General features: G+C 35.6%; 1 protein-coding gene across 1 annotated transcript in view; it reads left to right on the top strand.

Moving 5' to 3' along the window:
- CDC73 (cell division cycle 73) overlaps nt 1-13,581 on the top strand; it is a 90,830-nt gene that overhangs the window by 54,469 nt on the left and 22,780 nt on the right. The window contains exon 11 of the mRNA XM_060126948.1: nt 10,598-10,655. Within this exon, the coding sequence (XP_059982931.1) occupies nt 10,598-10,655 (58 nt within the window). The remainder of the gene's footprint in view (nt 1-10,597; nt 10,656-13,581) is intronic.

The following is a 13,581-nucleotide window of genomic DNA, read 5'->3' as shown; positions in this document are numbered from 1 at the left end:
TGTACATATCTTAATTTAAAAATGCTAAAACCATGATCTGACAACATGGGGTTGCCATAAACCTTCAATTTGTAAAAAAATGTATCTGCAAAGTGCAATAAAACGGGGTATGCCTTTTTGCTTGTATATTCTTTGGGTTTTTTTTGTTTTTTTACGGTACGCAGCCCCTTCCGCTGCGGAGCACAGGCTCTGGACGCGGAGGCCCAGGGGCCATGGCCCACGGGCCCAGCCGCTCTGCGGCATGTGGGATCCTCCCAGACCGGGGCACGAGCCCGTGTCCCCTGCATCAGCAGGCAGACTCTCAACCACTGTGCCACCAGGGAAGCCCCTGTTCTTTGGTTTCTCAGTAGCATAGCTGTTTCTTTTTAGCACGAATCAACTAGAATCTTTCAGTTGTTGTTTGACACACATGGAATAGTCTTAGAGGTTAGAGCTGGGGTTATCAATGAAGGCAGTACTGGGCTTGATACTACTTTTCTAGGAGGTGTTCTAGAAGTTTACGAGGGAAGGTGTGTTTGGCTGACAAAATAATTGAAGGGCATTTAGTGAGTGTGGCCAGGGAAGGTAGTCTATAGTGTGGGAGACAATCTTGGAAAACAGCAAGGCCTTCTGAGTGTCTCAGAGTATGTGTGTGTGTGTTCTTTAAATGAATCTAAAGCATAATTGTAATACAGAGTATATTGCTAGGATATTGGTTTCCATTAAAAATTTTACATACATAGGTTAATGTTACCTGTGCATTTAATTTTAAATTGTTAGAGGGGTCAGTGTAAAATATTTCTTACATAGAGTTGTGAAGCCTACTAGGTCTGCACCTTTAAATTGTTTCAGGTGTCTTACTCCTGACTCCCTGCTCCCCAGCACATGAGTATTTAAAAATATTAACACTATTAATTCATTACGAAGTGTGACCGTTTGTAAATTCAGGTAGATATAATATGTTAGAACTTACAAGTGCACTGAAACTTCACAAAGAAGCATAGTTACTCAAATATAAATTATTAATATTGAAAAATGCTTCTTATTTAATAGCTTTAGTAGATAAGGAACGAATGCAAAAGACAGAAGTAACTAAATAGAATGTTTTCTCCAAAGGGCCTCTTTGAGATGACCTGGGAACATTGAGTATACTTGATTCTAAATTCATGTACGTAACGTAGCTGTCTTCAGAATGATTGTTTATGGTCTGGTTGGCAATAGGGACTTTAGTATAAAGAAACTTTGCAAAGTTTTCAAAACTTTGCAAAGGAGACAGGCAAAGGTTATAGGATTAGGAAGGGGTAAGGGTTGACTTTAGGGTTTGATTTCTTCCCCTCCCTAATTTCTTAGAGGATGCCCAACGGATTCACTTACTTTCAGCAAATACATTAAGCATATACACAAATTACAGGAGCATATGAGATACTGCATCATTAGCTTCCTTTTTTTCAAGAGATTTCTAGACTTGATGGGTACACAAATCATTATAAAGATGGCACAGATAACTAGAAGTAAATGTTATATAGTTATTTACAGTTTTTCCCTTCAGGTAGAGTTTGTCTTGTACAATTCACTGTGGTCTCACTCAGTTTCACTGCTTTGATACTTTTGATCTTCCCAATTGGAGTTGGTTTTTTTTTTTTTTGGAGTTGGTTTTTTTTAAAAAAATAAATTTATTTTATTTTATTTATCTTTGGCTGCATGGGGTCTTTGTTGCTGCGCGTGGGCTCCCTCTAGTTGTGGCGAGCAGAGGTTTATTCTTCGTTGCGGTGCACGGGCTTCTTATTGCGGTGGCTTCTCTTGTGGAGCACAGGCTCTATGCGCGCGGGCTTCAGTAGTTGTGGCATATGGGCTCAGTAGTTGTGGCTCGCGGGGCTCTAGAGCGCAGGCTCAGTAGCTGTGGTACATGGGTTTAGTTGCTCCGAGGCATGTCGGATCTTCCCGGACCAGGGCACGAACTGTGTCCCCCTGCATTGGCAGGCGGATTCTTAACCACTGTGCCACCAGGGAAGCCCTGTAGTTGGTTTTATGTTACATTTTTATCTGTTTAATTTTTATGTATTTCTAATATTTTATCCCCTTTTAATAAATAAAAAGAGGGCTCACAGATAATACAGTTCCTGAGTTTTAGTGAACTAAAATTTTAAAAATGAAAATTTATATATTTCTGTTTGTACCCTCCATTTTTTTAGTGTCTCCCTGATTACTTATTAATTAACATATTGAGTATGTTTCTTTTTCATAAATATCCTCATAGTAGACTTTGAGTTTTATCTGTATTTCCTCTGTAACTTTTCACAGAATTTGTATTTATTAACATCTCTGGAATTTATAATGTTTCACGACATTTCAGTTGCCTGTCTCAGTATGTGTGATTTCAGATAGTTAAGTATGTACAGGTGTCTGTTTTATTTTAGCTTCCTCAGTCAGTTTCTTGAATCATTAAATGGTAAAACATTGAATATTTTCTTTTAAAGCTTACAATATTGTTATTTCCCTTTCTACCTGTATTGCCAGTAGCTATAATCTTTGGTTCCCAAAACAATGAAATTAATATAATTCCAAACGTGTAACCTTCGATAGAGGGAGCTGGTCAGGAGAATATTATTTATTCACACGAAACAAAAGAAGAGCAAATTTATAAGCTATAGAGCAAAATTATGAGCTGTATGCGTTTGAAGAAACATTGAATTATGTCTTCAAACTTAATCAGTTAATTGGACCCTTCGGGTTGTACTGTAATGGCATTGTTCCTATTGAAAAGGTATTACTTACATTAGGATAATGGAATTTCAGAGCAGAATTGGACCTTTGAGGTCATCTAAAAATCTAGTTTCCTCATTTTACAGGCAAGGTAACTAAGACCCTGAGAGGTTGTGATTTTTCTCAAAGGTCTACTCTTAATGTGGCAGGGCCAAAGCTAGAACCTAGAGCTCAAGACTTGTAAATCAAGCTTTTTTTTTTTTTTTTGCACTGATTTATTCTGTCTCTAGTTAACATCAGTGTATTTGTTTTTAGTCCATGGATCCATAAGCTACACAAATGAGCCTGTGGACCTTCTACCTTACCCGTATCCCTCTGCCACTATAAAAACAATTCTGCCAGTTTTAAGTGAGAATGATAATGCTTTTATTAAAACTCAGTGAGAAAGAATTGTTCATTTGTACCAGAAAGTATGTGATCATTATAGACTTTGGTGTTAAAGGAGATCAGTACACATGCTTTGGTTTGTTTCTAATTGCAGTGCTGTGATTAACATTTCATCTACATTCATGTGGATGTAATTTTTTAATCTACAGATAAACAATTTTTAAAAACCTGACATTTTCCCAGTATGAAAGAATACCTCTTTAAAGATTTTGTGTTCTGTCTCACTCTCGTTTCCTCTCTTTTGATCCAAATTTTTATTGCTGTATTAGTTTGGGTTCTCCAGAGGAACAATCAATAGGATAGATAGATCGATCATAAGGAATTGGCACATGTGCTTAGGGAGACTAAAAAGTCCCAGAATTTACAGTCATCAGGCTGGTGACCCAGGGAAGCTGATGGGATGGTATAGCTTCAGTCTGAGCCTGAAGGACTGAGAGCCAGGAGGGCCGCTGGTGTAACCTCCTGTCTGAGGCTGAGGCAGGAGAATACCCATGTCCCAGCTTGACCACTGCCAGGCAGAGTGAATTCTCTTTTATTTTGCCTTTTTGTTCTGTTCAGCCCTTCAGTGGATTGGATGAGTCCCATCTCCTTTGGGGAGGGCAATCTCCTTTACTCAGTCTGCTGACTGAAATGTTAATCTTATCTAGAAACATCTTCACAGACACATCCAGAATAATATTATAACCAAATGTCTGGGATATTAATTCCTTATCAAATAAATGATTTGCAAGTATTTCCTCCCATTCTTTGGGTTGACTTCTCACTCTGTTGATAGTGTCCTTTGATGCATAAAAGCTTTTAATTTTGATGAAGTCCAGTTTATCTTTTTCTTTTGTTTCCTGTACTTTTTGGTATCATATCCGTGAATCTGATGTCAAATCTAATGTCATGAGGCTTTTACTCTTTGATTTTTTCTATAAGTCTTAAAGTTTCAGCTCTTAAATTTACGCTTCTGATCCATTTTGAGTTAATTTTTGTATATGATGTAAGATAATGGTCCAACTTCATTCTTTTGCATGTGCATATCCAGTTTTCCCAGCATCATTTGTTGAAAAGACTGTCCTTTCCCCATTGCATGGACTTAGCACTTTTCATGTATGTGAAAGTTTATTTCTGGGCTGTCTTATTCCATTGGTGTATAGGTCTGTCTTTATGCCCTACTACAGTGTTTTGATTACTGTACCTCTGTAGTAAGGTTTGAAATCTGGAAGTTTTAGTCCTCCAACTTTTTTCTTTTTCAAAATTAGTTTGCCTCCTTGGGGTTCCTTGAGATTCTGTATAAATTCTAGGATGAGTTTTTCTTTCTGCAAAAACACCTTTGGGATTTTGACAGGGATTGTGTTAAATCTGTAGATTGCATTGGGTAGTATTGAAATCTTAATATAGTTAATTCTAGCAGTCCATGAACATAGATGTCTTTCCATTTATTTATGGCTTTAATTTCTTTCAGCAACACTTTGTAATTTGCAGTGTACAAGTTTTTTTGCTTCTTGGTTAAATTTATTCTGGAGTATTTGATTTTTTAAAAGCCATTACAAATGGGGTTGTTTCCTTCGTTTCTTTTTTAGATTGCTCGTTGGTAGCGTATAGAAGCGCAGTGGGTTTTTGTGTGTTGATTTTGCGCCCTGCAGTTTTGCTGAAATAGTTGATTAATTGTGGTAGGGCATCTGTTCCCTGCACAACCTCCCCACCCCGGGAATCTTTAGGTTTCTACATATACATCTTGTCATCTGCAAAGAGATACTTTTATCAATTCCTTTCAGATTTTGGATGTCTTTTATTTCTTTTTTTGACTAATGGCTCTGGCTAGAACTTCAGGTACTATGTTGAGTAGAAGTGGGGAAAGTGGACATCTTGTTCCTGATCTTAGGGGAAAAGGTTTCAGTCTTTCATCATTGTGTATGGTGTTAACCGTGGATTTTTCATATATATACACACATATATATATAGCCTTTATGATGTTGAGGAAGTTTCCTTCTGTTCCTGGTTTGTTGAGGGGTTTTAATTTTTAAATCATGGAAGAATGTTGACTTTTGTCAAATGCTTTTTCTGCATTAATTGAGATGATCATGAAGTTTTATCATGAGCTTATTTTCCCTTCGTTCTGTTGGTGTGATTTATTACACTGATTAAGTTCCATATGTTGAGCCATCCTTGTATTCCAGGAATAAATCCCATTTGGTCATGGCGTATAATCTTTTCAGTATGCTGCTGAATTTGGTTTGCTAGTTCTTTTCTTATCTTTGTATAGAGAATGTCTCTTTATGGAAAGAAGATGGTTTAACAGTTATTAGTCTCTCTTTATTTTGGGCAGTGAGCTGGACACACAGACATACATACACACTTACAGACAAATACACACATATACACTTACAAATACACATATATGCACATTATGAATAATTAAATACATATGTAATTATATTTCTAATTTTTCAACTTCTCTTCATTTATTCAGTCACTGGCTTCCTCCGTTAGATTGCCAGTCTCATAAGGGCAGGGACCACGTGGCTTCTGTTTATACTGCTGCATTCCGAGTTTCTTGTTTGGTACTTGATGCTCTCGGTGAAAGTATGTGGAATGAATAAATAAATTTTGTTTCAGTAATCTTCTGTGATATTTTTACCATCTTCATTTAACAGATTAAAGCAGTTTAACCAGTATAACACTAGTGAATCAGTAATGCTAAGGTATGGATTTGTTTTAATTAATTACTTAATGTATATTTATTAAGCATATATACCATGCATCAGGCTCTCTATAACAGGCATTGGACATGTGATGGACAGTCCCTGACCTCAAGTAATTGATGGTCTGGTTGTAAGAAGTAGACAAGTAGTTATATAGCATAATGAGAAATTTGATAGAGGTATCAAATCTATATATTTAACAGGCATACCTCGTTTTATTATACTACGTGCTTTGCTTTTTTTTTTTTTAAATAAATTGAAGGTGTGGCAACCCTCCTTGTCAGAGGATGGCTAGCATTTTTAAACAATAAAGTTTTTTTTAATTAAGGCATGTACATTTTTTAAAGTCATAATGCTATTGCACACTTAATAGACTACAGTATAGTGTCAACATAACTTTTATATGCACTGGGAAACCAAAAAATTTTGTGACTCACTTTATTGTGATATTAGTTTACTGCAGTAGTATGGAACCAAACCTGCAGTATCTCTGAGATATGCCTGTATAGATATACTATACTATATTTTAGAAATGTGTCAGCTATTTTCTGTATTGGCAAACATTGTATACATATGCCCCCAGGTTATGACAAGTCTACTTAAAATTTGTGTTGAAGTGTTTTGTTCCTGAAACCTTTAGTGCTTTTCAGCCTCATTGTGATTTGCTCAGAGTTGCAGTTTCCTTTTTGTACATAGTTTTTCCAAAATACTTGAAGACTCACTCAGTGAACTTAAAAATTCAGTTGCTGAAAGAAAAAAATCCTGATACTTGAGAATTCTGAATATCAAATCCAGATTTCATGGGAATGAGTTACTTTTTAAAAAGAAAAAACATGCAACTGTAAATTAGTATTTGTTTACTTTTTAAAACATATTACTTTTCCTCTCATAAGTACAGTAGTCAAAGAGGTAGATTATAAACTCCTAGAATCTGCATATATATTCTGTATGTTTTCCTCATTAAGCAATTTCAGTATTTCATTAAGTTTCATATAAATAGCAATTTTCAAAATTAAATATAGTATATTTTGCATACTGATACTTGTAACAAATATTCTTTCTTATGATATTTTATATTATGGTTTTATTTTCTACTTGTTTAAACAGCAAATACCACTGTTCTGTCTCCCAATACCAGAAGATTTTAGGTTATCTCATTTGCTAAAAGAAGGCAAGGAAGGACTGTAAACAGTTTACTTTGTTTTTGTCTTGTTACATTTCGCAAATATGATTCTATCACTATTTCCCCCATCCCTTTTTATCAGTTACTTCTTTTCCAGAATGCCTCAAGTCTTAGTGAAATTGTAATGATTCTGACTTTTTAAGAGAAAGCAGGTTTTCCTCTCCAGTTGGCACAACTTGTCAGCTCTTTTAGTTGTTTTTGTGCTGTTACTTTTCTTTTCCCAGCTGAGTAGTATTTTCCCCCCAATCCAGATATCTTTAAAAATATAGAACTGTCGGTTTACTCCATGATACTGCCAATTATTATTTCTGTTTCTTAATATATGCCAGATATACCACTATGTAGCCTTTGAAAAACTATTTCACCTCTGTCTCTTCATCTTTAGAGTAAAGGGTGCTGGGATTGGACTATATGGTTTCTGAGGTCCTTTATGCAATGACTTATACAAATTTATTTCAAAATAATGCAGGTCAGAGTAGAATGAGCTTTTAGCTCTTAGTATTGGCTAGGGCGTCCTAGAAATGGCCATGAACTAACGACGTGATTAGTGAAGGTCTCCCGGTTTTCATTCCAGGAGCCCACAGCCTACTGAAGTGTCATAGCTGTGTATGATTGTGTGCGTTTGAGCTTATTTGTGTGTGTTTACTTCAGAATTAAGCGAAGTTATACCATAATGACTTTTGGCAACTCAGAATTTTCAGTGAATCTGAGAAAACAAAATTAGGTAACACTCTTCTGGTTGCAATTAACAGATTCTGCTCAACTAGTTAAGACAAAAATTGTTTGTGTGGGGTGCATAGAATGAGATGAGGGATTTTAATGGCTCTTAGAATCAAGAAGAGTTAGCAGGAGAATAGGTCTTACAGGCCAGATATTATGAGAGATATTGTATTCCATGTGTTTTCTTGTATGCTGGTAATGTTGCAAGAAGGGGGACCCCTTCCAGGGCCCGAGAGTGGGCTCTTGTCTAACACTTGGAAATGAATTGTCTGAGGAGACACGCGTGCTGACAAAGCAAGAGACTTTATTGGGAAGGGGCGTCCTGGCGGAGAGCAGGAGGGTAAGGTGACCCAGGAGGACTGCTCTCCCACGTGGCTTGCAGTTTCAGGCTTTATGGTGATGGGATTAGTTTCCAGGTTGTCTCTGGCCAATCATTCTGACACAGGGTCCTTTCTCGTGGCACGTGGAACCGCTCAGCCAAGATGGATTCCAGTGAGGAGGATTCTGGGAGGTTGGTAGGACATGTGGACTGGCATCTCTGTCCTTTTGACCTTTCCCATATTCTTCCGGTTGGTGGTGTCTTGTTAGTTCCGTGTTCCTTACAGGATCTTCTGTCATAAAATAACTCATGTAGATTGTTACTGTCCTTGCCTGGCCAGGGTGGGTGGTTTCAGTCAGTGTTTTCCCTAACAGTAACTTCATTATGTCCTTCTGCAGATGGGTTTTCTCCATGGGTCAAAAGACACGGTTATCTGTAATTTTAGACTTAACCTCCTTATAGCCTTGTGACTGGCGAGCTCCAATTTATAAAACACATATCAAAGAAGAACTCTCAGTAGACCTAGCCCAGGACATATGTCTTGCCCAGTGACCAGGAACCAGGGGATTATTGCCAAAAGGAATGATTTGGAACGGGAAGGGGTCATCAAGCAAAGATTGCTTACTTGGTAAACATAAAATGCCCATTATTGATATTTAAAGGGGTCTAGTTTTGAAGACAGAAATACTTAAGGGTAATAATTTGTAATGGAAAAGACTTTTCTTTTCCATTCTAGTACTGTATTCTAGTGATTTTGATCTAAGTCTACTCTATTCAGGTGAAGAGGGCTTTGATTTGGATTCAACCAGCCTTATAGTCAAATGCAGACAGAAAGAGGTCTCCATATGTGTGTGCTCATTGTTTTTCCTGTCTCATTTCCTTTATTTTTCTTCCTTCTCTGTGTACTTAAACCATACCCAGTGAGTCTGTATTTACATATAAGGATTTAAAAGTAATATGGTTAAAGCTTAATCTTGTTATTTTATTATATAATGTCTAGTTAATTTCTATTTAATGATTATCCCTTGGCTTCTGATTTTTAAAAGTCTAGACTCAGTTCAATATGACACACATTTGTTGAGTGTTCTAGGTACTAGATTTACAAAGAGGAGTAAAAGCTGTTGTGTCCCCTAACATGAACTTAGAGAAAAATATAAATCAGAAATTTCAGCATGTTAAATGAAGTTAAATGTTTAATATGCTCTCCACCTTAATAATAACTCACTTTCTTTACATTTAAAATTTTACTTGAATATAATTTACTTGTAGTGTAATGACCATATCATTAGTAAGCTTGACAAATTTTCACAAACTTAACACATCCATGAAACCAGCATCCAGAGTGACTCAGTTTCAACCACACAATGTATAACTAAATGCATAACAGTGAAAATATTGGAAAAGGATGTTCTGCTGTCTTCGGGTACCTTTTTTCCCAAAAAAGTTTTTGCTAGTTGCTTCTGCTGCTATTATTTTTTGCAGTAAAGAATGGTTTCTTTGGCTTTTTAACTGAATGCCAGGAATCCCACCGAATTCCAAGTGAAATACATTCTCTGTGTTGGTACTAATTTTTATAATCATTAAAAAAAAAAAGATGCTTTGGGATAGCTTATCATTCCAAATGATTTTACCATTCTAAATTTTTGAAGAAAATGTAATATGATTAAAATTAACATTGTTTAGCAGGACTTCTTTAGAAATGTTTCTGTGGTTGTAGTAGTGATTTTTATTATTATGGATTTATGTAACTTCCATGATATTTATCAAATTTCCTTCACTTGAATACAACTAGAATAAAATCTCCATGAGTTACTAGTTGTTTTTGAAATTTACACTTGTAGCTTTCTATAAAGAAAAATGGTTTAATGAAGAATTTAGTGTGAATATGATTGAAACTATTGCACTAAATATATAGATAACTTTTGAAGTATCTTAAGCATTTCAGAGGCATTTATTCTTGAGTATATAATTGATGTACTTCAGTACATAGCATATTTCCTTGTATATATTACATGCTTAGTAATTAGTTGAGATTTGTTATTCAGTTTTTAAGATATTTTCAACTACTCTTAAATGTAACAAATCTCATCTTTATAAATGGATTATTTCCCCTGAATATTTTAAAATGCCTTTAATTTGAAATATTTGCATTTTTTTAAATGAACTCAAGGTAACACTTTCATCTTTCACATGTGAGATTATGTATCATTTATTCATTTTGAGACTCTTTAAGGGAAAAAAAGATTGACTTGATTTTTAAACTGGTAACGACATTTCTGAGAATATTATAATTGCCAGCAATTAAGCAAATCATTGAGTATTTGAAAAATACTGCCTACTTACAATAACTACTGAATGGTAACAATTTAAATATATTCCCACTAAAGATTTCTCTTACTACTTCACAACCAATAGCATAAAAGATAAGGGGAGGTTTTTCCTTTTTTTTTTTTTAGTGGAGTGACTGAGAGAGAGATGGAATTTCTTTGCAGTAATTAAATGAAAGTGTTTATCATGCAAAGGAACTTTAACATACCCATTTTTATTCTTTTAAAGGAGGGTGCCTCGGCCCGTAAGACGCAGACTCCTGCAGCACAGCCGGTACCAAGACCAGGTAAAAATATAAAACTTTTTGATTTTTTCTATAATCATGACAGTGAAAAATTTTGATAATGTATAATGCTTTGAAGGAATTGAAATTTTATGTAAAATACTTCAAAACTAGTATAAGAACATTTACTTGAGTAAATAGGTATAGTTGAAGAGTTAAAGAAAATTTTCAAGGAAAGGTTTTTAAGATTTTAAAAACATGGTTTGAAAAGCTATTTATTATGTACCCATTCCCCCATCAAATTCCTTGTTTGAATTCCATGATAGTATGGTGGATGTGATTTTTGTTTTTTCCTACAGAAGCATAGAACCATAATTTTAATAGACTGATAAGCAGCTTTGATGTTTAGATTTTCAGATATCTGTTATTGAGCATATTAGGTTCCATAATCATTTTTTAAAATATGTATGTTAATAAGCAAGGGTAGTATTGAAGCTACTGGGTTGGCCAAAAAGTTTGTTCGGGTTTTTGTAACATCTTATGGAAGAAACTGAAGGAACTTTTTGGCAACCCAGTATGTTAGCAGTATTTTCTTTTCCTCTTCCTAGTACCTAAAAAGATTGATCTTTATAAATGCATGTAGATATGAACGCTATATTCATTTTAGGTGTTTTGGGTTTGATTTTAGTGTTCATTTGTTTTATTTTTACATTTAGCATAGTATCAGTGCTGTTAAAAGTGGCTATGAAGAAAATGAAAAGAATTGAAAAGGCACAGTCAGGAATTTGACTGGGTGATCTTCCTTTTCAGTTTGTTAGTGTCAGTAGTGCAGATTTGTATATCTTTTTATTCATAGTACATTCGCACATAGGCTAATTCTAAAATTATGTAGATTACAGGTATTCAAATTTCTGGAAGCACTTTAAAAGCATGATGTTAAGAGGTTTATATTGGGATGGTTTTGTAGGCTCTTTCACTGTGTCTTGGATCCATAAACCTGGGTCTTGACATGACTAGTATTTACTTTTTTTTTAAATGACGGGTTTGTTTGAAATCTTTGTTAAATTTGGAGCACATTGGATGTAATTTCTTTCAGATGACAGGACCATGGCACTATTTTTCAGTAGAGAAGACCATACCAAAAGCTGTTAATGAGAATATAAGGAAGAGCAATTAAATTTAATAAATATTATTTGAATGCCTTCCATGTACTCAGTCCCAGAAACTAGGAGAAGCTAAAGGAGCTCTTTTCAGGAATGAAGAAAAAAGTCAAGGAAATAAGAATGGGCAGACTGAGTTGGACCCAAGGAATATAGCCTGCGAAGTAGAGGAATATTGTGAAGGCAGTTGAATGATAGATACAGAATTATTTGTTTTCCCTTGGAAGGGGGGGATGGCAGGCTGTAGTTGGTCAGTCTAAAGAAGATCACATGAGAAATTCAGAAATGGTATAAAAAGGAAGAAATCACCACCTGAGGATTCTAACTCTGTTTTGTGCTGTGTGATAAATAACTGTCTCCATTTCACATTTTCTCAAAATCATTAGGCAGACAAAGGAAAGGGTTAGGGGTGGCACTAATACCTGAGTAAACCCGTTTGTTCAAATGTGCCATGTAATAAAGCAAAGGGAGCTGGGTTCTACCAGCTAGTTAGTTATGTGGTCCTGGGGAAGGTCACATGTGAGGTAAGGAGCTGTGGGTCTTTTCAGCTCCTAATATTCCATCTTTCTTTTTCGATTGTTCTGCCATGGTGATTAAAATGGTTGAAATTAATCTTATCTAATGTCTCATAACAAATACTCTGACGCCCATCCATGTGAGGTCTCCTCTTCTTTTACTCACTGATTGATTCCCATAGGTCCACAATCCCTACCCACCATTCCAAAAGCAGTGATTTATTATTTTATAAGTTTTTAATGCTCATTTGTCAGTAAGACCTGACTTGAGTGGGTGTTAGCAGTTTGTCATCTTTGTCTTGATCAGTGAATTTTTGTTTTGCAGATTGTTAAATGTATTTGCTTATTGGGTGATGCCCAATTTTGAAGGCATATTGTGCAATATATGGCATGTTCACCTGGATTATCTTTTTTAAATTGAAAAATAAAAGAAAACCACACAAAACATTTCTGGCAATGTAACGTTATACATGAGACAGCATAGATCTATACTGTTATTTGTTAGGTAGAGTTTGAATTATTTGGAAATAGGGGACTGAACTACCTATTCTTTTTTCCTTCAGTGAAGGAACTCAAGGATGGTGTTCCTTTTTTTTTTTTTTTTTTTTGGCTGTGCTGCAAGGCATGTGGGATTTTAGTTCCCTGACCAGGGATTGAACCCGCACCCCCTGTATTGGAAGGCGGATTCTTAACCACTGGACCACCAGGGAAGTCCCATGGTGTTCCATTTTTGATCATTTTTTCTTATTTATTCTTTCATCAAATATTTATTTAGCACTAATTGTGCCAGGCAAGTCCCTGGGTCAATTTAATATTTTAAAGTGTTTACAATTATTCCCAACTTCTAAACATTCATTTAGGGAATATAACTAACAAGAGGCACATGCCTTCCAGTGAATTAAGAAACACAAGCCTTTGATAAGCTACAGTCCTGGAACTTAATGTTGTTTCCTTTTATAGCCACATGAATCTCTTGCACATATCCCTGCTCTTGCTGCCTCTTTCTAATGCGTGTATATCACATACTTCACTTCTCCATCTTTCATTCTTTACTTCTGTTTCATAGGTCTTCTGAAATGGGTAGGTGAGTACCGATGACTCTGTAACTCTAGTTTATCTGCTTACTGCTCATGTGAGATTGAGAGAGAGAGTTAGCCCTGTTCAGTGATCCACTTTGTAACCTAGGTGTTGGTTGGATTACCCCATTCCATAGTTTTAAATCTATGTACTGATGATTTTCAAACTTCTGTCCCTAATTCTTCCTACCTCTGGTATCATCTTTTAACTGTTTAACATTTGGATGTGCTGTAGGCA

The sequence above is a fragment of the Lagenorhynchus albirostris genome, chromosome 2 (assembly GCF_949774975.1).
Source record: "Lagenorhynchus albirostris chromosome 2, mLagAlb1.1, whole genome shotgun sequence".
Classification (NCBI taxonomy): domain Eukaryota; kingdom Metazoa; phylum Chordata; class Mammalia; order Artiodactyla; family Delphinidae; genus Lagenorhynchus; species Lagenorhynchus albirostris.
This window is presented reverse-complemented; position numbering and strand designations above follow the sequence as displayed.